This window comes from Nilaparvata lugens, chromosome 11 (genome assembly GCF_014356525.2).
Source record: "Nilaparvata lugens isolate BPH chromosome 11, ASM1435652v1, whole genome shotgun sequence".
NCBI classification, from domain to species: domain Eukaryota; kingdom Metazoa; phylum Arthropoda; class Insecta; order Hemiptera; family Delphacidae; genus Nilaparvata; species Nilaparvata lugens.
In genome coordinates, this window is record NC_052514.1 from 36,527,682 (window position 1) to 36,550,075 (window position 22,394).

General features: G+C 35.4%; 1 protein-coding gene across 1 annotated transcript in view; it reads left to right on the forward strand.

The window, feature by feature from the left end:
- The window catches only part of LOC111051876 (midasin-like), a 629,562-nt gene that overhangs the window by 70,754 nt on the left and 536,414 nt on the right, over positions 1 to 22,394 (forward strand). Inside the window, exons 25-30 of the mRNA XM_039437291.1 lie at positions 404 to 588; positions 1,092 to 1,218; positions 2,878 to 4,029; positions 6,305 to 6,615; positions 7,461 to 7,688; positions 13,748 to 13,876. Coding sequence (XP_039293225.1) covers positions 404 to 588; positions 1,092 to 1,218; positions 2,878 to 4,029; positions 6,305 to 6,615; positions 7,461 to 7,688; positions 13,748 to 13,876 — 2,132 coding nt within the window. The remainder of the gene's footprint in view (positions 1 to 403; positions 589 to 1,091; positions 1,219 to 2,877; positions 4,030 to 6,304; positions 6,616 to 7,460; positions 7,689 to 13,747; positions 13,877 to 22,394) is intronic.

Sequence of the window (22,394 nt, forward strand, 5' to 3'; positions counted from 1 at the left end):
ACAGACAGCGTCATTGTTTAGGACCACTAGCGCTCATCTATTGGTCAAAAAAACTACTAACACTAACCTATGTAACAGCGCCAGATTTAATTATTATGTCAAACGGTTATTCTGTAATACATTTTTAAAATCAGGGCAAGACTTTATGCTCACCCTGTATTTGCAAAATTTGGAAATTTAAATCATTCCCGTTTTTCCGGTATGCAATCCACAAGTTGACATGTTATGATGCGAACAAACACAACCCTACTCCCTCTTATTATATAGATGACAGAGTGAGATAGTCTGGTCTGTGCAATTGAAACCTTACCTTATAACGTTTCTTCGGACCGAACTTATCAATCACTCCTGAGAAGCCCAGTTTAGATGATTTTTCACATGATTTTTGTGTGAAAATTTTCAGGAAAAGCGTTCGAATTCAACGAGCCAGCCCTGTTGGTCGGTGAGACGGGCTGTGGAAAAACCACAGTCATCCAAGTGTTGGCAGCTGTACGCGATCAGCAGTTGAAGATGATCAACTGTCATCAGAATTCCGAGAGTGCTGATTTCCTCGGCGGGCTGAGACCTGTGCGTGACCATTCTTCCAATGTAAGTATACTTGATTCCAAGTCCTCTTACTACCAAGTCTAATTACTTATCAACTAGTAGTTCTGTGAACAGTAGACCTCACGCAGTATTCTCATCCACAAGTACCTGATTGAAACTAAAGACCTTATGGAAATACAGCAATAGACTGGCTTCTCCACACATCTGTGTAATCACTTGTCAGCTGATTTATTATGAATAATTCGATAGTCTGATTTTTACTCTAATATTGGCGTATGAAGGAGCCTCCTTTTTCCTTTTATATTATCCTAGAAATGCAAAATTTCCAAAAACCTTGTATATACGTCGACGTGCAATTAAAAAAGGAACATATCTGTCAAATTTTATGAAAATCTATCACCGCGTAAATGCGCAACATATAAACATTTAAACATAAAGAGAAATGCCAAACCGTCGACTTGAATCTTAGACCTCACTTCGTTCGGTCAATTAATTTACCTGTGTTACTTATATTGAATTGGTGATTGTGTTGTGTTTTGTATCAGGATGGCAAGCTGTTTGAATGGGTGGATGGACCCCTGGTGGAAGCGATGCGTGGTGGGCATGCGTTCCTGGCTGATGAATTGTCTCTGGCCGATGACAGTGTACTTGAAAGGATGAACTCGCTTCTAGGTAAGTCTCTATTCCATACATTGTTATTTAATTCTTATACTGTCGTAGGCCTATCTGTAGCTTAAACCCATAACTTGATAACCCAGTCATATACTGAGAGAATTCCTAAAGACAAATGAATGAAGTATTTCTAAACAAGTAAATGAACGAGAGAAATCATGAATTGATTTAGTTTGGAATTTCTTTGGAAAGTATTACAAGGATTTATAATAATTTATATAGTGTGAACAATACAGTACAGCACTTTATATAAAACAATTCGAAGTCATTGTTGAGTGATTTTTGGTGTAGACTTATTTTATAATAATTCTCATCATTGACGTTTAAGCCATTATCTAATAAAGTATTTAAAAAGTACTCCTTGAATGTTTAATTATTCAATTTTTTTTTTCAATTGTAAGCATGATATGGACGGCGGGAGAAGCCTCCACCAAATATGTAAGCAATATATGCCTTCACCAAATATGTAAGGGTGGGAAATTCAAGGGCTACTCGCTTTGCTGCTAGTGAGGATTCAATTGTTGTGGTTATGAAAAATTTAAGAACAATGACTCAGTAGTCACCTACCTTTATGAAAATGGCTTCCCACTTTGGCATCCACTGGTATTTCGCGACGTTAATTATTAATTAAAAATCAAAATAACTGATCCAATGAAATGGGTTCAGATCCCGTCCTATTCAATAATACAATTCTCTTTAAACTGCCCGAACTGCGACAGGAAAACTGTATTATAAAACAAGAACAAAATCTATCCCCTTCACCAGAACAGCCGGACTTTACTCACAGTCCTATCGAACGAGCTCACACACAACACACCCAAAAGTAAAATTTTGGGTATTAAATATAACTCAGTCAATGCCAAACATGGAAGCCATTTCAAATACATATTTTTATCAGTCGCACAAGCGGCACGTTTGTTATTAAAAACAGAAAAGAGTAGCTACATTAATTTTGACAACAAATGAAATAAACAATCTTTCTGTCGATGACAAAAATCGTTCAAAGACAAAAACACTGTTCATTAAACTTTCCAAATTAAAACTCTAAAATCCTGATCAATATGAGATAAATATATGATTCATATATATGTCCCATATGACCAGGTGACACAATTCAATCCTATTTATTTCACCAAAAACACAAAAAACGATACAAAAATATGACAGAAAAAAACAATAATTATTATTCTAAATATCTATATCAAGTATCTGTAAAGGTGCGTAACTACAGATTTACGCGCCGCGAACATGAGCAATTCACTTTTAATCAGCTGATGCCAAGCTTTTTATATCTATATCTTACCGTTTCTATCATATAAGAATACAGATATAATCAGCTGATTAAAAGTGAATTGCTCATGTTCGCGGCGCATATATCTGTACGCACCTTAAGATACGGCTGGAGGTGAAGAACTACTGGCATAAGTGAAACACTTGTTCGCCAGTAGGAGTAGGGACTTAACTGCTTCTAAATCTTAAGCTAATAATTTAAAATGGAATCTTTTATGCAAACAATGGAAAGTATATTAAAAATAAATGCTATCAATTGTGAATTAATCTTGACAATAATGAATTATTTTAAAAGCTGAAAGAGGGTGGCCTACTTGTAATTTCTATAATAATTAGATATTAATATTATACTTGAATTATTTTTTCCAGAACCTGAACGGAAACTACTGCTAACGGAAAAAGGCAGCGGAGAACAAGAAGTTGTGGCAGATGTGAAATTCCAGTTCGCGGGCACTATGAACCCGGGTGGTGATTTCGGCAAGAAAGAACTGTCACCCGCGCTTCGCAACCGGTTGACCGAGATCTGGTGTGATACTGTATCATCCGCAGAAGATACAGTATCAATCATCGAGCACAACATACGACACGGAGTAGCTCTAGGCAACCAACAAGACGCGAGTTCTGGGATCGGAAGATCGATGGTCGAGTTTATCGATTGGTTCAAGTCGACCGAGATCGGGAAGCGGTTCAGTTTCAGTATTCGAGATATACTGACTTGGGTGAACTTTATAAATACGTCAGTGAATTGGGGGACAGATAAGAAAGTCGGGGGTTGTGACCCTGTGAAAAACGTGGCAAGCGCTTATGTTTTTGGAGCGTGTGTAGTGTGTGTGGATGGGCTGGGGACCAGTGTTGAAAGCAGGGAGGTTGTACTAGCATTCCAAAAACGTTGTCTCCAGTTTCTAGTGGGACAAATGGAGAAGAACACAGGGTTGGATTTGAAGGAATTGGGGGATGTCAATTACACCCCTAGTATGGTGATTAATAAGGATTTTTTCGTGATGGGACCTGTGTCGATACCTAGGGGGGAAAATCGGTTGAAGGAGGATCCAAAGTATTTAATGTATGCTGATACAGTTAAGAGGAATTTGTGGCGGGTTTTGAGGGGGTTGCAACTCCCTGAACGAGCTGTGTTACTAGAGGGGAGTCCAGGAGTAGGGAAGACTAGTTTAATCACAAATTTGGCACGGTTGACGGGGAACAATCTGACCCGGATTAACCTCTCGGAACAGACGGACGTTTCGGATCTGTTCGGGGCGGATTTGCCCGTTGAAGGGGCGGCCGGCGGGGTTTTTGAGTGGCGTGATGGCCCTTTTTTGAGAGCCCTGAAGAGTGGTCATTGGATTTTGTTGGATGAGTTGAATCTGGCCTCGCAGGCGATTCTGGAGAGTTTGAACGCGGTGTTGGATCACCGTGGTGAGCTGTTTGTGCCGGAGTTGGGCAAGACGTTCCAGGTGAAGACACGGCAGACGAAGCTATTCGCCTGTCAGAATCCGCAGCGGCAGGGTGGTGCCAGGAAAGGTCAGTTTGATACATATTTTTCTCTATTGTTGAATTGTTTTAAAACAATTCTAAAATAGTTTAAGAATTAGTCTTATGTAAAATAGTCTTAAAAACTCTGTTGTTGTTAAATCACAAACTGAGCTCTAGCTATCAATTCTTTATTTTCATGTTTCATTTGATTATTTCCCCCTTTACTACCTTTAAGTTGTCTCTCAGACTGAATTCAATTTATATAATGTTATCCTGTACTGTATTTCAAATTCTTGATATATCAAAATGAATATTTGTTTAATGAATTATATTTCGTTCACGTTTATGCTATGAACTACTTCACTATCATGTTTTTTTTTCTTTTTTGAAAGTGTATGCTAATTTTTGTTGAAGTGTTTGCTAAATTTTTTGTTTCATACAGTTACTTGTTTTCTATTTTTCTTTAATTGGAGTGCTTACTGAATGCTCGTCGCTAGCGCATAAACTTTGTTTTGCTGTCAACGCCAATATTATTATTTAGTTTCAATGAAAGCTTTTTTATTTTCTTAGTCAATTTCTTATGTAAGAAACTGAATTTTGTTTTCCATGTATTTGTGAATTATTTATATGAATTTAGGTGACAAATTGAACAAGGAAAAAGTATCTACTACGCTTCTGCAGATATGATATTTCCAATGTAAAACTAGGTTTCTCAACTGTGACTCTTTAAAACTGAACGACAACCATTAATTTGTAGAAACTGTAGCGTAAAACTAGGTTTGCCAACTGTGAGTCTTTAAAACTGAACGACAACCATTTGTAGAAATTCTAGCGTAAAACTAGGGCTCCCAACTGTGACTCTTTAGAACTGAACGACAACAATTTGTAAAACTTAGCTCAACAGAGATTTTTTGAGAGAAAACTTGTACTTGTTCACTGTTGGTGAACTTGTTCGAACTCAGAGCTCAGATTGTGATGGGCTATATTCTATCTATACCTAAATTTGCATTGAACTCTTTGAAATAACAGAATACTAGAGTCATATTTATTACTTTTCCACCTAGTAAACCAAGGTCTTTTAGAAAAAGGTCTGTACACGAGGCCGTTTCGTTTCTTTTTGAAAAGTTTGTTTGCTTCTGTTAACCTGAGCTGATGTTAACCTGACAGCTTATTACCATGTTATTAGTTTAAAGAATATAGTCTAGTATTATTTTAGTATATGTAGTAAATAGTGTAGTATATTTTGATATAATGATAATGTAATAGACATGTTGTGTCGGGGACGCCACAGTCGAGGACTGCGACATTTGAGGACTGTTTTTCAGTCTTCTACGGTCGCAGTCCTCAACTGTCGGGGCTGTGCAAAAATTAGAGTCCTCTATGGTCGCAGTCCTTTTCTGTCGGTATCCTCGTTTGACATCAACCCGTTTTGTCTCGCTCCAAAATTAACAGTACAACATTAAAAGTATCCTTATTAAAATATTCAATTTAAAATATATGCTACAAACTTTGAATGAATGAACAAGCAACCACTACCTTATTGCATTAAGAATTGAAACTTTGCTTTTTGGATAAATAAATGTGCGATCAAATGTTGATAAAAATCGATCTCCCTCCTATAGTGCGGTCCACGTTATAATGGCAGTGGATAAAGATAAAGGAATAGCGATGCCGATTCTCTGCATTAATTAATTATATTTCTACACTGTCAAAAACATACTTGGCATCGTTGTGGACCTGGAAAAGGATAGTACCACCGGCTTTGTCGAATGATAGACAAGGATAGCAGAACCAAAGTTGATCAAATACTGTCATTATAACGTGGACCTTACTATAGAGCTCAAGCTTGCTTTTCTAGGAGGGCCTTAAATAATTAACCGAGTTAACCGATTATTGTCAAATCGGAAACAATTTTGTTATTTAATCATAGTTATTCATAACGATATTCTTCATTGATTCATACAATAAGTACATCATCAAAATGATAAGGAGAGAAAAAATAAGGTAACCTTGTGCTATTCCTCTCCCAAATTTAGATAAGGTTACACATAGTCCGAGATAGGTTGAGTCTTGTAGTTGTTCACTTCACAAAATTTTCAGTCCTTAATTATTTTCACAAAGTAGATTTTTCAATTTAGATGCTTCAAAACCAAACATAGAAGAAATATTTCACATTATTATCACAAAATATTCACATATCTAAGAAATAATCTTGCAGGATATTTCAATTATACATAGAATTGTATCGATTGTAAAATTATTGTACAATAAAAAATTTGAATTGTTCTTGTTGTTTCATTTGATTCTTGTTTTGTGTTGACAGGCCTGCCGAAATCGTTCCTGAACCGTTTCACAAAGGTGTACGTAGAACCATTTACAGCCGACGATCTGGCGTTCATAGTACGCTGCGTGCATCGACTGCCGGCCGCACTTGTGGCGCGCATGGTGCAATTCAGCTGTCAGCTGGAGCGGCTGTCAGCTGATGGGCAGTTCAAGGGTGGACCCTGGGAGATGAACCTGCGGGACCTGGTGCGGTGGGCTGAAGCCAGCTCAGCTGATGTGGCGGGGCTGTTGGGACGGTATGCCCGGTTGATATATGTGGACAGGATGCGGAGTGAGGCTGATAGGAGCAAGGTGAGGACAACGTTTTCAAAAATAATTTTTTTATTTTTTAGCTTGTAACGTCTAATATCGGGGGACCGAGCTTTGGTCTGGCTTGTAAAAGCATAGACAATTTTGTAACAAAAGATTGAATTTATAGTTTATATTTATTTATTCATTCATTTTCTCAGTTGTACAACTATTTTTACAGTTATATGAGGAGGAACAACCGGCTTATGCCCAAAACTGTCTCCTTTCAAATTTATACTACAATCCAAATCGAAATCTAGATTAAACTGTACTATCACTCATCAAAATAACAATTTATTCACACTTCAAAAAACAAACACATCATCAATTAAAAATAGATATACTATGAATTCGATGAAGAATGATATACTGTTTGCTACAATATTTGTTAATATACTATGTACTATTCTACACTAACAGCATCTAGTAACTATTCTGAACTTTCTGAAGTAAACATGTTTTCTAAAAAAAGAGAAATAAACGAAAATAAGTTTTTCTTGCAGAATTTTTCTTCTCGTGAGATTAGCTGAATGATCCCACACATGCACTCGTTCACTCACTTCCATTTACGGTATCGACAGACGACAAAATTTCCAGCTGTTTTTCCAAGGACGTATTTATCCTTTCAATGTCCTTCAGCGAGTTATCTCAGGGTTGAGACCTAGTGCAATAGAATTTTCATATCATAAACCTACTTTGTTCCAAATTTCTTGAGAATCGTTAGAGCCGCTTTCGAGATCCGGTCACATACAGATATATAAACATATGAACATCTAAACATGTAATTAGAAATTGCTCGTTTAATAGTATAGGATTATGCTAAAAATATTTAATTTCTGTTGTTCCAGGTGATGGAGCTCTATACAAGCATCCTGGGCGAAGACTACCCTCTGCCCTCACACGAGGCCGGATTCTACACAACTAGAAGTGCCGCCCTGTTGAAAGGAGTGGGCGTGGCCAAGGCCGAAGTCACAGACTGTGTGGACAGGAGCAGTCAGCTGTTGGTGTTGAACTCACAGTTGGCAACACTGCAATCGCTGGCTGCCTGTGTCAACCATCACTGGATGGCTATTGTGGTGAGTATAGTTTGATTATTATCAATTTATTTATTCATTGATACATACAATATCATTCTCTCAACTATGAATGATTTTTTTTTTTTTTTTTAAGATTACGTCCTAAAGACTCCAGTCATGGAGTATAAGACAAGTCATGTTATTACATAATAATTCTAACACTAAGTAGTTCAACCTAGTTTAGGTTTGAAAGGAATTCTTGTACACTATAAAAGCTCTATCAACTAAATATTTTTTAATTTGTTTTTGAAAATCTTCAAATCATCATTACTTTTCAAGATTTGAGGTAGCTTGTTATAAAATTTCCTACCAATATAATCTGGTTTTTGTTCAAATAACCTACTATTGTGACCCATTATATGATAATCTGCTCTGTTTCGCGTATTATACTCATGAACATCTGAATTCTGGATCACACCACTCGTTTTCACATGCATTACAACTTCATATACATACAAAGATGGCACAGTTAATAGACCAAGCTTTTTAAATTGTTGATTGGGGGAGGAACAACAGGCTTAAAGCCCAAAACTGTTCCTTTTCCAAATTTAGATAGAAATTGTCCAAAAATAGGCTATGTTTACACTTCATGATATTCGTCCAATTATGAGTCCAAATTATATTATATAAACTAGGAATTTAGATTACCACATATTAGTATCAGAGAACGTGTTATAGTACAGGGTGAGCATAAATTATTGATTACATTTCATAGGCGTATTAAAAAATAACAGATAAGTGTACTTATATGGATTCAATGAAAAGCCAATTTTAAATAGTTTTATGTATAACACATGACAAGTTTGAGAAATTTCTACGTGAGCACCTTCTGTTGCACATGAAATATCTAGACTATATTCAATTTCACGCCATACATTGTCGATCTGGAGTGATATCCTGAATGACGGCTTCAATTATTCGTTTTAATCCATCAATATTACATAACTTCCTTGCATTCAACTTATTTCCCACTGTCATACTCTATTGTGCATACTATTATACATGCGGCCATGCTCATACTTATTTTACACTGCCATAACGAAAACGACTTTGAACGGTAATAAACGATTATCTGCTTACGTGAAACCACAGAACGCAGATATGTCACCCCACATCATTTAGCCGACTGTATCACCCCCATCATTGAGTCGACTGTGTTTCAATGAAGGTAATCACAAATTATAGAAGCTACACCAATGTTTGCCACAAAAATAGGCGCGCTACTATTATTTGTTATTTTTCCATTCACCAATGAAATGTGTTCAACAATTTATGCTCACTCTGTATATTGGGGTGTGATCACATTGAATGCGTAGGTTATATGTGCAAGTGCAAGGTGGGCTATTCATGATCAAACATGCAGATGAAAAGCAAAAACTGGAATGAGCGATAGGAACACTCACAATGAACACTTGTACTCGCTGAGTTGTACACTTGTACTCGCTGAGTCATATCATGCATGATATGACATATACGAATTTTAATGTTATCACACCTTTCTTTATAATAAGAGAGAGTAGGGTTGTGTTTGTTCGCATCAAAACATGCCAACTTGTGGATTGCATACCGGAAAGACGGGAATGATTTAGATCTTCAAATTTTGCACATAGATTCTAAAAATATCAATTACGTGCACCTCGAAGCCCGAATTTCAATTTTCCTTCTAGATTTTTCAGAATTAATATTGAAATTTAATTCATGGGACCTATGTTAATATAGAACCTTAATCTAGAGCAAGGTACCTAGAATACGTATTCTAGGTACATTGATCTAGAGAGACTACCTCTTCGAAACAGATGGTTGAAATTGGTAGCTGAATTAATAGCCAGTCCAATTTTGTCAGGCTGACATCAAGTTGAGGAAGGTTGCTGAACAAGATTTGAGTTATGTCACTTTATTATGTTAGTATCAAGTTGAAGAATTTATCTATACTATAATAAAGGAAAGAACTGGCTTATACACGTATGGGATATGAAAATTATGTTTGACGCATCATCACGTCTAAACTACTGGACTGATTAACTTGAAATTTTGCATATAGTTTCTTAATTAACTGAGGATGGTTCTATGCCTACTTCAAACTCTAATATTCCACTCAGTCAAGTTTTCAGTTTGTCAAGTATCAAAATGGACCCTTGCGGAGCACGGGTTACCTGCTAGTATCCCATTAAGGAATGAAATAGTTTACGGGCCAGGCCTGTTGTTCCTTCTATGATTTGTGATTGTATCTACGAATAAATGAATATTATATTATACGTTCTGATGGGTCTATTCATACTCGCTCTGCCAGGCTGAGTGAGAATAGTCCAACTAGAATACATGGGAATTATATTTTCACTGAGCCGGCCACTTTCACTGATACTGAAATGTGGAAATGCACCTTTAGCCTGGTATATGATTCACGCTTTACTGTCAGCGTTGGATTAATGGGTGAAGCCATATTCATTATATCGAACTGAACCCAATACAATAATTGTATTTGATATTTGTAGTTTGATTGTGCTGTTTGTTTTGATGACGAACAAGAAGAATAAATAGAAGAGGAAGATGAAAAGGAAGACGAAAAGGACCTCTTCAAAAAAAGGACGAAAGGATTGTTGATTGTTTGATGAAGATGAAGAGGAGGAGGAAGAAGAGGAAGAAGAAGAAGACAGATCGAGAAGAAGAAAAAGAAGACAGGTTAAGAAAGAGGAAGAGAAAAGAAGAACAGGAAGAAAGAGAAAGAGAAGAATTTGATTAGTATGAATTGTTGAACCTTTTTGTTGTAGCAGTATTTGTGGATCTATTATCCAATAATTGTCACTACAATGAAAACATAGAATTTGGAATTTATCAATGTTGTTTTCCAACACGAACTGCTTATTAAATCCCTTTTTTGCTATTAAAAAGAACGACTAGCAGTCAGATTTCTCCAATAAATGTAATTCATTAAATTTAATTAAATTCATAAAATTCATTTATTAATAAAATCCGACTGCTAGTCGTTCTCTTTAATAGCAAAAAAGTGATAGAATTTGGCTATTTGATTGACTTTGTTGTAATTTAATTCGCTAGCTTCAAGTTTGTAGTTCTGTTGCTTATCTCTTTTTTGTTTAGAGCTACTTGTAATATAAATATAAAGAAAATGAAAATCTCAGTACCTTTTTTTTTAAATATTTTATCACAACATGTTTCGGACATTTGAAAATGGCATAAATGTCCGAAACATGTGATAAAATATTTCAAAAAAAGGGTACTGAGATTTTTATTTTCTTTATATTCTGTTGCTTAATATTGTGGAATTTCTACTTGATTGAATAAACTTGTCAAACTTTCTACGAACATTTATTAGTGAATTCATCATGCTATTTATCATCTTGGGGAAGTCTTTTCTCTACTTAAATGATTTTCATGGCTACTTTGTAGTAGATATGTAGTGAGCTTTGATCTAAAAACATTGTTTTCTTTATCACTGTTATGTCTCATCTTTTATTTCTTATTTCATTTTTTTCATCCCTTGTCATGAATTATTTTGATGCTAAAATTATACTGATGATACTACCGATTCTTCCTCCCATTTTTTCGCAGTTTAAACTTCAAATTCATAATATAAGTATATTTAAAGAGAGAAATACTTCAATCAATCAATAAAATTATTTGATGATGGTGATTGAATGTGTGTGTGTGTGTGAGTGTGTGTAGGCTTTTTTCTTCTCTTATATCGCTTCCCGATTAAACCTCAACTCCTGTTCACGGACAAGAGCTTCATGGAGCACTTTGTGAGCATTAATTGTTCACATTATTATTTTTTATCATACATGATGGAATATTCTCTCAATATTAGATTTTGTATTTTTGCTGCTTTTCAATGTAGCCTATAATTATTTGATGTGTACCGATGTGAACAATAAATCTTGATTTGATTTATAATGCCATATATTATCTTGGAAGTTTACCTGTAATTTAGTAAATGATTTGGTTGCAGGTTGGTGGAAAAGGTAGCGGAAAGACGAGTGTGGTGCACGTGTTCTCTCAGCTGTGTGGACGTCGGCTGTCTGTCCTCGGAGTCAACTCAGCAACCGACACGTCAGACATTCTCGGAGGATTCGAACAGGTAGGACCAACTTATCAATCCTATTCTCCAATACCACTGATCAATTCATGATGCTTTGAAATCTAGATGTAGTAAGACTCTGCATTGCAGACTCATAGGGCCGGCTTTCGAGCTCGGAATTTAGCTAAGTTCTAGACTTTGAACAGCTGGAGTCAGAAAATTGGCTTTCCAAAACGGGGCGTAGTCGCAGTTTTTTTATGATAATCTTAATTTTCTCATTTCTATTATTCTTTTTTTACTTTCCTTGCCCTATTACCATAGGTAAGGAAAGTATTGCTCTCCGAAAAAAAATAAAGTACCCCAATTTCTAAATTTCTATAAGTTTCAAGGTCCCCTGAGTCCAAAAAAGTGGTTTTTGGGTATTGTGTGTGTGTGTGTGTGTGTGTGTGTGTGTGTGTGTGTGTGTGTGTGTGTGTGTGTGTGTGTGTGTGTGTGTGTGTGTGTGTGTGTGTGTGTACACGATATCTCATCTCCCAATTAACGGAATGACTTGAAATTTGGAACTCAAGGTCCTTACAATATAAGGATCCGACACGAACAATTTCGATCAAATGCGATTCAAGATGGCGGCTAAAATGGCAAAAATGTTGTCAAAAACAGGGTTCTTCGCGATTTTCTCGAAAACGGCTACAACGATTTTGATTAAAGTTATACCTGAAATAGTCATCGATAAGTTCTATCAACTGCCACAAGTCCCATATCTGTAAAAATTTCAGGAGCTCCGTCCCATCTATGCAAAGTTTGATCTTAGATTCTCAATTATCAGGCTTCAGATACAATTTAAACAACAAATTTTGAGTGGAAAAGATTCAGCATGAGAATCTTTACAACTAATGTTCAGTAACATTTTCACCTAAAATTAAAAATAAACTCGAAATTCGAGAAAACGTGATAATCCAATTTCAAACTGTTGGCAACTGTTGATTCTACGAAGAGATAGCACACCTCGTCTGTCTTCAGCGTTATTACCCTGTCACCAGCTGGCTCAAATCTTTGAATAGTAGACTTGAGATGCGCGGGAACCCTGGCGTCAGGTGATCAATTCTCATAACGGCAAGGAAAGTTGTGTGAGTGCGCCACACCAGATTTTTGTGTAGTTGAGAAGTAGATATTATGGTAATTATTCATGTTAAATGAAAAAGACTAAGAAATTGTCAAAAAACACAGATTTATTGATACTTAGAAAGACCGGTTTCGGTTATTACACCATTCTCAATCTCTGATAAACTAAAACTAAATACAAGAGCAGCAGAATTTATACTAGTAGAATCAGTAGAACTAGTTTATCAAAGATTGACAATGGTGTAATAACCGAAACCGGTCTTTCTAAGTGTCAATAAATCTGTGTTTTTTTGACAATTTCTTAGTCTTCTTCATTTAATATTTATATAATTGGAAACGTTTTTCCTTGACGAAATGAAACATCCTGAATAATTCAAAATAGCTGAAACTTATCACTCTTATGTCTCATCTTTTATTTCTTATTTCATTTTTTTCATCCCTTGTCATGAATTATTTTGATGCTAAAATTATACTGATGATACTATTGATTCTTCCTCCCATTTTATCGCAGTTTGAACTACAAATTCATAATATAAGTATATTTAAAGAGAGAAATACTTCAATCAATCAATAAAATTATTTGATGATGGTGATTGAATGTGTGTGTGTGAGTGTGTGTAGGCTTTTTTCTTCTCTTATATCGCTTCCCGATTAAACCTCAACTCCTGTTCACGGACAAGAGCTTCATGGAGCACTTTGTGAGCATCAATTGTTCACATTATTATTTTTTATCATACATGATGGAATATTCTCTCAATATTAGATTTTGTATTTTTGCTGCTTTTCAATGTAGCCTATAATTATTTGATGTGTACCGATGTGAACAATAAATCTTGATTTAATTTATAATGCCATATATTATCTTGGAAGTTTACCTGTAATTTAGTAAATGATTTGGTTGCAGGTTGGTGGCAAAGGTAGCGGAAAGACGAGTGTGGTGCACGTGTTCTCTCAGCTGTGTGGACGTCGGCTGTCTGTCCTCGGAGTCAACTCAGCAACCGACACGTCAGACATTCTCGGAGGATTCGAACAGGTAGGACCAACTTATCAATCCTATTCTCCAATACCACTGATCAATTCATGATGTTTTGTAATCTAGCTGTCTGTAGTAAGACTCTGCATTGCAGACTCATAGGGCCGGCTTTCGAGCTCGGATTTTAGCTAAGTTCTAGACTTTAAACAGCTGGAGTCAGAAAATTGACTTTCCAAAACGGGGCGTAGTCGTAGTTTTTATGATAATATTTATTTTATCATTTCTATTATTCTTTTTTTACTTTCCTTGCCCTATTACCATAGGTAAGGAAAGTATTGCTCTCCGAAAAAAAATAAAGTACCCCAATTTCTAAATTTCTATAAGTTTCAAGGTCCCCTGAGTCCAAAAAAGTGGTTTTTGGGTATTGTGTGTGTGTGTGTGTGTGTGTGTGTGTGTGTGTGTGTGTGTGTGTGTGTGTGTGTGTGTGTGTGTGTGTGTGGTGTGTGTGTGTGTGTGTGTACACGATATCTCATCTCCCAATTAACGGAATGACTTGAAATTTGGAACTCAAGGTCCTTACAATATAAGGATCCGACACGAACAATTTCGATCAAATGCGATTCAAGATGGCGGCTAAAATGGCAAAAATGTTGTCAAAAACAGGGTTCTTCGCGATTTTCTCGAAAACGGCTACAACGATTTTGATTAAAGTTATACCTGAAATAGTCATCGATAAGTTCTATCAACTGCCACAAGTCCCATATCTGTAAAAATTTCAGGAGCTCCGTCCCATCTATGCAAAGTTTGATCTTAGATTCTCAATTATCAGGCTTCAGATACAATTTAAACAACAAATTTTGAGTGGAAAAGATTCAGCATGAGAATCTTTACAACTAATGTTCAGTAACATTTTCACCTAAAATTAAAAATAAACTCGAAATTCGAGAAAACGTGATAATCCAATTTCAAACTGTTGGCAACTGTTGATTCTACGAAGAGATAGCACACCTCGTCTGTCTTCAGCGTTATTACCCTGTCACCAGCTGGCTCAAATCTTTGAATAGTAGACTTGAGATGCGCGGGAACCCTGGCGTCAGGTGATCAATTCTCATAACGGCAAGGAAAGTTGTGTGAGTGCGCCACACCAGATTTTTGTGTAGTTGAGAAGTAGATATTATGGTAATTATTCATGTTAAATGAAAAAGACTAAGAAATTGTCAAAAAACACAGATTTATTGATACTTAGAAAGACCGGTTTCGGTTATTACACCATTGTCAATCTCTGATAAACTAAAACTAAATACAAGAGCAGCAGAATTTATACTAGTAGAATCAGTAGAACTAGTTTATCAGAGATTGACAATGGTGTAATAACCGAAACCGGTCTTTCTAAGTGTCAATAAATCTGTGTTTTTTTGACAATTTCTTAGTCTTCTTCATTTAATATTTATATAATTGGAAACGTTTTTCCTTGACGAAATGAAACATTCCTAAATAATTCAAAATAGCTGAAACTTAACACTATTTTCTCTTTATTTTATTTTGTGTTCGATTTTCTAGTTTTTCGAAATTTAATTTTAACGTGGACTGCGACTCGCTCCGTTTCGGAAAACCATTTATCTGACTCCAGCTGTTTAAAGTCTAGAACTTAGCTAAATCTCGAGCTCGGAAACCGTCCCATAATATTGTGAGACACATAATTTGATGTGACGTCACAGGTACGTCCGACATTATCGGAAGAATCGAACAGGTTGGTCCAACAGGTGGAGAAAAAAATAATAGCATGAGAAATATCCCTTGGTTTGTAGAATTATTCATTCAAAGTTTGGAAGTTTTGTATCAAATGTTGGTGTTGTGTATCAAGTTGAGATGATACTGTATAATTTTTGTTGTGATACTGTATCATTTGTGGTGATACTGTATCATTTATGGTGATACCATAGAGAAAAGATAGCTTGAGGAGATATTCCACGGTTTGTAGAATACATTAAAAGTTTGGAAGTCTTGTATCAAATGATGGTGTTGTGTATGAAGTTGAGATGATACTGTATAATTTTTGTGGTGATACTGTATCATTTGTGGTGATACTGTATCATTTATGGTGATACCATAGAGAAAAGATAGCATAAGAAGATATCCCACGGTTTGTAGAATACATTCAAAGTTTGGAAGTTTTGTATCAAATGTTGGTGTTGTGTATCAAGTTGAGATGATACTGTATAATTTTTGTGGTGATACTGTATCATTTGTGGTGATACTGTATCATTTATGGTGATACCATAGAGCAGTGGTCGCCAAACAGTCGATCGCGAGCTACTGGTAGCTCGTGGGGTAGTTTTTGGTAGCTCACCGAAATGCTCGTGCAAGAGAATGTCGTCCAGTTAAATATAAACACTTTCCCAGTCTAAAGAAAATCAATCCTATAATTGTATTCTTGAACAAATAAACAACTGTGAATATAATGTGATGTAAAAAGGTATATACAAAATGTCTCTCAGAAAAGAAAGATATTGATTTTTATGATTAAATTCATTAGAATACGGCGACAAGAAAAATTCTCCACAGCACCGCAGCAATAACCAAGAATACGTTACAATTCTTTCAGACTTGAGACAACAGTTTGATCAACGATTTCAAGATTTCAAAAGCATATCAAATATGGTACAATTAATTTAATTAATTTATCAACTCTCTTTTGTAACGATCTATACAGAAGAGTTTGTAGCTTGTGTTGTACAACATTTAGATGGAGATCAGGCTTCAGTTGAAATGGAATTTGTCGATTTTCAAAATGATCTGTCACTCAGATCACTTTCTAAAACCTGAAATATTTGGCCTCAAGCCCCCAAAGAAAAATATTCAAATATTATTCAAGTTGCATTGAGGTTGAAAGCTCTACTTACTTGTGTGAAGCATCTTTTTCAAGTATGAAATTCATGAAAAATCGATATAGGAACTGACTGATGAACATTTGGATAACTGCATCAGAATGGCGGCTACAACGTACACTCCAAACATCAAGAAAATACTTGATGATCAAAAAGAATACGTTCCACTGCTCTCATTGAAATGTACATTTCAACTTTTGTTATACTTTTTGCTATGAGATAAGTAGATTTCAACACTGGAAATGTATCTTTATAGGCAATAAAAGATACTTTCTTCAGTCTAATATTCCTTGGTAGCTCACTAGAAGATTATAAATGTTATTCTAGCTCAAAGGCTCATATGTTTGGCGACCATTGCAATAGAGAAAAGATAGCATAAGAAGATATCCCACGGTGTGTAGAATACATTCAAAGTTTGGAAGTTTTGTATCAAATGTTGGTGTTGTGTATCGAGTTGTTATGATACTATTACATGTTGTGTTGATACTGTATCATGTATTTTGATACTGTATGTTCCAAATTCCAAGCTGATTTTTCCCTAACTCACGATTTCTGTCGACTACTATCTTTTATTACTGTTTTGTTGGGTTGAAAGTGTAAGAACTGCACAATATGAGAGACTACCAGCGTCACATAGATTCACGAAAAAAAACTACTTTGACTATCGGCTTGAGGTAACAGTGAACTTTGCAACATAAACGCCCTATACCATGGGATATTTTCTTATGTTATCTTTTATCGATGCTACTAGTTCGCCAAAATGTTTGTAGTGATGAGAACAGCACAGTATGAGAAACTACCAGCGTCATATAGCTGAACTACTAGGACTATCGGCTTGAGTTAACAGTGAAGTTTGCAACAATATCCCTATACCATGGGATATCTTGTCTTTTTTCAAAAAAGTGATGTATCTGCTTTAGCAAATAGACAACTCATATGAATGACTGTCTAATGGGGAGCTGAAACTTAGTTGAAAGCTTTTGATTAGAAAATTTTCTCTAAAACTTTCTTGTTAAATGGAGAAATTGATATTGTTGTGAACATCTGCAGTACAAAGTGTGTTTTATTCTCGGATTTTTTCCGGGAGAGATTCTGTGAAATTTAGAAGCGTGTAAATTAGTAGCTAAAATCAACATCAAAGTCTTTCTAGTCAGAGACATCAATAATTTATTTAGGGAGCCGTGGAAAAAGTTGAAACTAGATTAGAGGAACACGATGATACAGATAGACAGAGACAGAGGTAGAGATAGACAGCTAGCTGCTCTTCTCTCATTAGTGCTAATTGCTGACGACTGCAAATTTCAGTCACATCTGTTTGTTATTCGACTTGAAAGCATTTCTTTGGACTCATCAACTGGTGCCGTCTCTCTAGTGCTCTAGTTAGACAGGTCTAGGTGTCTTGTTTCAGGCTTAAATTAGGTTGCTTTGCCTCTTTTATCATTTTTTAATTTTCAATTTTCGTTTTGTTGACATACTTGTATCAACAAAATCAAATTCACTACTTCTCATAAAGAGTGTAAAGAAATATGTTGATCCAATCTTTTGGATAGTTTGGTCTTACGACCTGTCTCACGGAATTGAAAAGATAGCATAAGAAGATATCCCACGGTGTGTAGAATACATTCAAAGTTTGGAAGTTTTGTATCAAATGTTGGTGTTGTGTATCGAGTTGTTATGATACTATTACATGTTGTGTTGATACTGTATCATGTATTTTGATACTGTATGTTCCAAATTCCAAGCTGATTTTTCCCTAACTCACGACTTCTGTCGACTATTGTCTTTTATTACTGTTTTGTTGGGGTGAAAGTGTAAGAACGGCACAATATGAGAGACTACCAGCGTCACATAGATTCACGAAAAAGAACTACTATGACTATCGGCTTGAGGTAACAGTGAACTTTGCAACATAAACGCCCTATACCATGGGATATTATCTTATGTTATCTTTTATCGATGCTACTAGTTCGCCAAAATGTTTGTAGTGATGAGAACAGCACAGTATGAGAAACTACCAGGGTCATATAGCTGAACTACTAGAACTATCGGCTTGAGTTAACAGTGAAATTTGGATCATTAACGACCTTTACCATGGGATATCTTCTATTCTTTTCAAAAAAGTGATGTATCTGCTTCAGCAAATATACTACTCATATGAATGACTGTCTAATGGGGAGCTGAAACTTAGTTGAAAGCTTTTGATTAGAAAAATTTCTCTAAAACTTTCTTGTTCAATGGAGAAATTGATATTGTTGCTGAACATCTGCAGTACAAAGTGTGTTTTATTCTCGGATTTTTTCCGGGAGAGATTCTGTGATATTCAGAAGAGTGTAAATTAGTAGCTAAAATCAACATCAAAGTCTTTCTAGTCAGAGACATCAATAATTTATTTAGGGAGCCGTGGAAAAAGTTGAAACTAGATTAGAGGAACACGATGATAGAGATGGAGATACAGATACAGAGAGACAGAGGTAGAGATAGACAGCTAGCTGCTCTTCTCTCATTAGTGCTAATTGCTGACGACTGCAAATTTCAGTCACATCTGTTTGTTATTCGACTTGAAAGCATTTCTTTGGACTCATCAACTGGTGTCGTCTCTCTAGTGCTCTAGTTAGACAGGTCTAGGTGTCTTGTTTCAGGCTTAAATTAGGTTGCTTTGCCTCTTTTATCATTTTTTAATTTTCAATTTTCGTTTTGTTGACATACTTGTATCAACAAAATCAAATTCACTACTTCTCATAAAGAGTGTAAAGAAATATGTTGATCCAATCTTTTGGATAGTTTTGTCTTACGGTCGGTCTCACGGAATTGAAAACTTAGCCACTGTAAAGTGAACATATCTTGAGGTGCGTGCAGATTCGCTCCGCAAACACGAGCAATTATTCACTTTTAATCAGCTGATGCCAAGCTTTTTATATCAGATATAAGCTGGTTATATCAGATATAAGCTTTTCATCAGCTGGTTATTGACCGAGCGAAGTGAGGTCTAAGATTCAAGTCGACGGTTTGGCATTTCTCTTAATGCTTAAATGTTTATATGTATAATGTGTATGTGTATATGTATAATATGTATAATGTTTATATGTTGCGCATTTACGGCAAAACGCGGTAATAGATTTTCATGAAATTTGACAGGTATGTTCCTTTTTTAATTGCGCGTCGACATATATACAAGGTTTTTGGAAATTTTGGATTTCAAGGATAATATAAAAGGAAAAAGGAGCCTCCTTCACATGCCAATATTAGAGTAAAAATCAGACTATAGAATTATTCATCATAAATCAGCTGACAAGTGATTACACAGATGTGTGGAGAAGCCAGTCTATTGCTGTATTTCTATAAGGTTTATAGTTTCAATCAGGTACTTGTGGATGAGAAAACAGCGTGCGGTCTACTGTTCACAGAACTACTAGTATATTCATTTGTACAGAAACGGTAACATACAGATTCTGTATCTTAAGCTGGTTATATCTGTATTTGCACAGAAACGTTAAGATACAAATTCTGTATCTTACCGTTTCTGTACAAATACAGATATAACCAGCTGATGAAAAGTAAAATTTGCGTGTTCGCGGCGCGTTTATCTGTACGCACATTAACGGAAACAATTCCATTAGAACCAATGATAGATGTGATGACGTCATTTTACAGCGGATGAATTAACTAGACGGGCATGCATCTGAGCATTTACGTATTAATGTAACCAAACTACATACAAGTTTGTGAGGAGTCTGATTTATCCCTGAACTGTACTGTAGAAATACCATTCAACCAGTTCTCACAGTTTGAAATGAATCTCACTTTAGGAGATTCAAGTTAGTTAAAAAGAGATTCAAGTTAGTTATAAAGAGATTCAAGTTAGTTATAAAGAGATTCAAGTTAGTTATTTAGAGATTCAAGTTAGTTATTGTAACCGGTGGAGGTATTTTTAACCCTACACCACACCTGACATCATTTCTGTAACCGGTGACATATTTGTCTCTATTTAGTTTAATCTTCCAAAATATGAAATATATAAGAATACATGTGGTTCGATAGTCATTCTTGCAGACTATACCACCGCTGGCCACCAATGTAAACGGAGGGGGGTTGTTTCTTCTCTTCTATAATATTTACCAAAATTATGCTATCAAATCTCTATTTGAATCCTTGATTGGTTGGGAGCTTTTAGTGGATTCGTTTATTCAAAAGCACAGATTATCATCATTGTCACATATTCTAGCAAACATAGTAACTACTAGCCAGGAACTTTAATGAAAAATACTTTTTAAAATTCAACATCAGGTTTATTGAACTCTAAATAGGTAGAACGAATTAATAAAAGTCAGGTAACATGTCAAATTTTCAAACAGAACAGAGTTATTCAGCAATCGATTCAGGTCAAGAAGACATACTCAATTTTTTAATCTATACATTTTGGGAACCTGCTAACTTGCTGCATTTAAATTCGGGCCTCGGTCATTCTATGTTGCTAAATTTTGAGCTACAATACGAAGACAACAAAAGTTTGGCACTCACCATTTTTACAATTTAAATTTCGACTCTTCAGAAACACACACATACGATTTAAGAAAACTCACTATGCTGGAACTCATACGCACAAATAATTTCCTGGTTCTACTCTCACTAACAATATTAAATTTTGGTTTCTATTTAACTACATAAAAATTACTGATAACAGAAAACTTAACAAATTGTCCCTCTGAATGGGAAATGGGCCCAATCAGAGGACCGAGGCTCGCACACCGTTACATGTTTTCCCAGTTATGTCTCAATTCGAACTGTGGCCTTTTCACTGAAAATTATTCCCCCTCCACGAGCGTTGAGCATAACTTCCAGTGGAAAAGACAAAGCTGCAAAAAGGTCAATGCTCGTACAATTTTCAAATACAGTGGCTTTTTCGACATGAAATTAAAACTGCACTTGGAAAATGCACGAAAATTGCTTTAATTTTGACAACTAAGCAACAAGTTAGCAAATTCAAACAAGACAGAGTCAATTCTCACACTAAAAACGCAGGGTTCAACATACAGTTAGAATCAAAGTTCATTTCAGTTCAAAACCCTGAAAAACAATATAAGAAACACAAAAACAACTACAATAATACCCTCTCAATATCACACTATTACATTATAAAGAGATTCAAGTTAGTTATAAAGAGATTCAAGTTAGTTATAAAGAGATTCAAGTTAGTTATAAAGAGATTCAAGATAAAATAAAAACACATAGATGTTGTCAGTTTTCTACACTTTAATTTTAATTTGTGAACGTTTCTACAACATCGACCACAACTCAGTTGAAGATTCAAGATAGTTAAAAAGAGATTCAAGTTAGTTATAAAGAAATTCAAGTTAGTTATTAAGAGATTCAAGCTAGTTATAAAGAGATTCTAGTTAGGATAGCTCCCACATATCTCAGTAATAGTAGAATCATCTATTAATTATTGTACTATGAATGTGAATTTGCCGATTGACTTGGTTACTTGGATTATGAGTTTTCACCAAATAATTGAGGATTAATATGAGCGAATTGGTGTAATAATTTCATGATAAGTTAAGAATAATGTAGATGGAAGGCAAGTGAGTATGTATTCCCAAATATTATTACCTATGATCTTATCGTATTCCCGAACATTATTACCTTTATCAGCCTATGATCTTGAGCAAAATTATCTATATGGGAATAGTTTA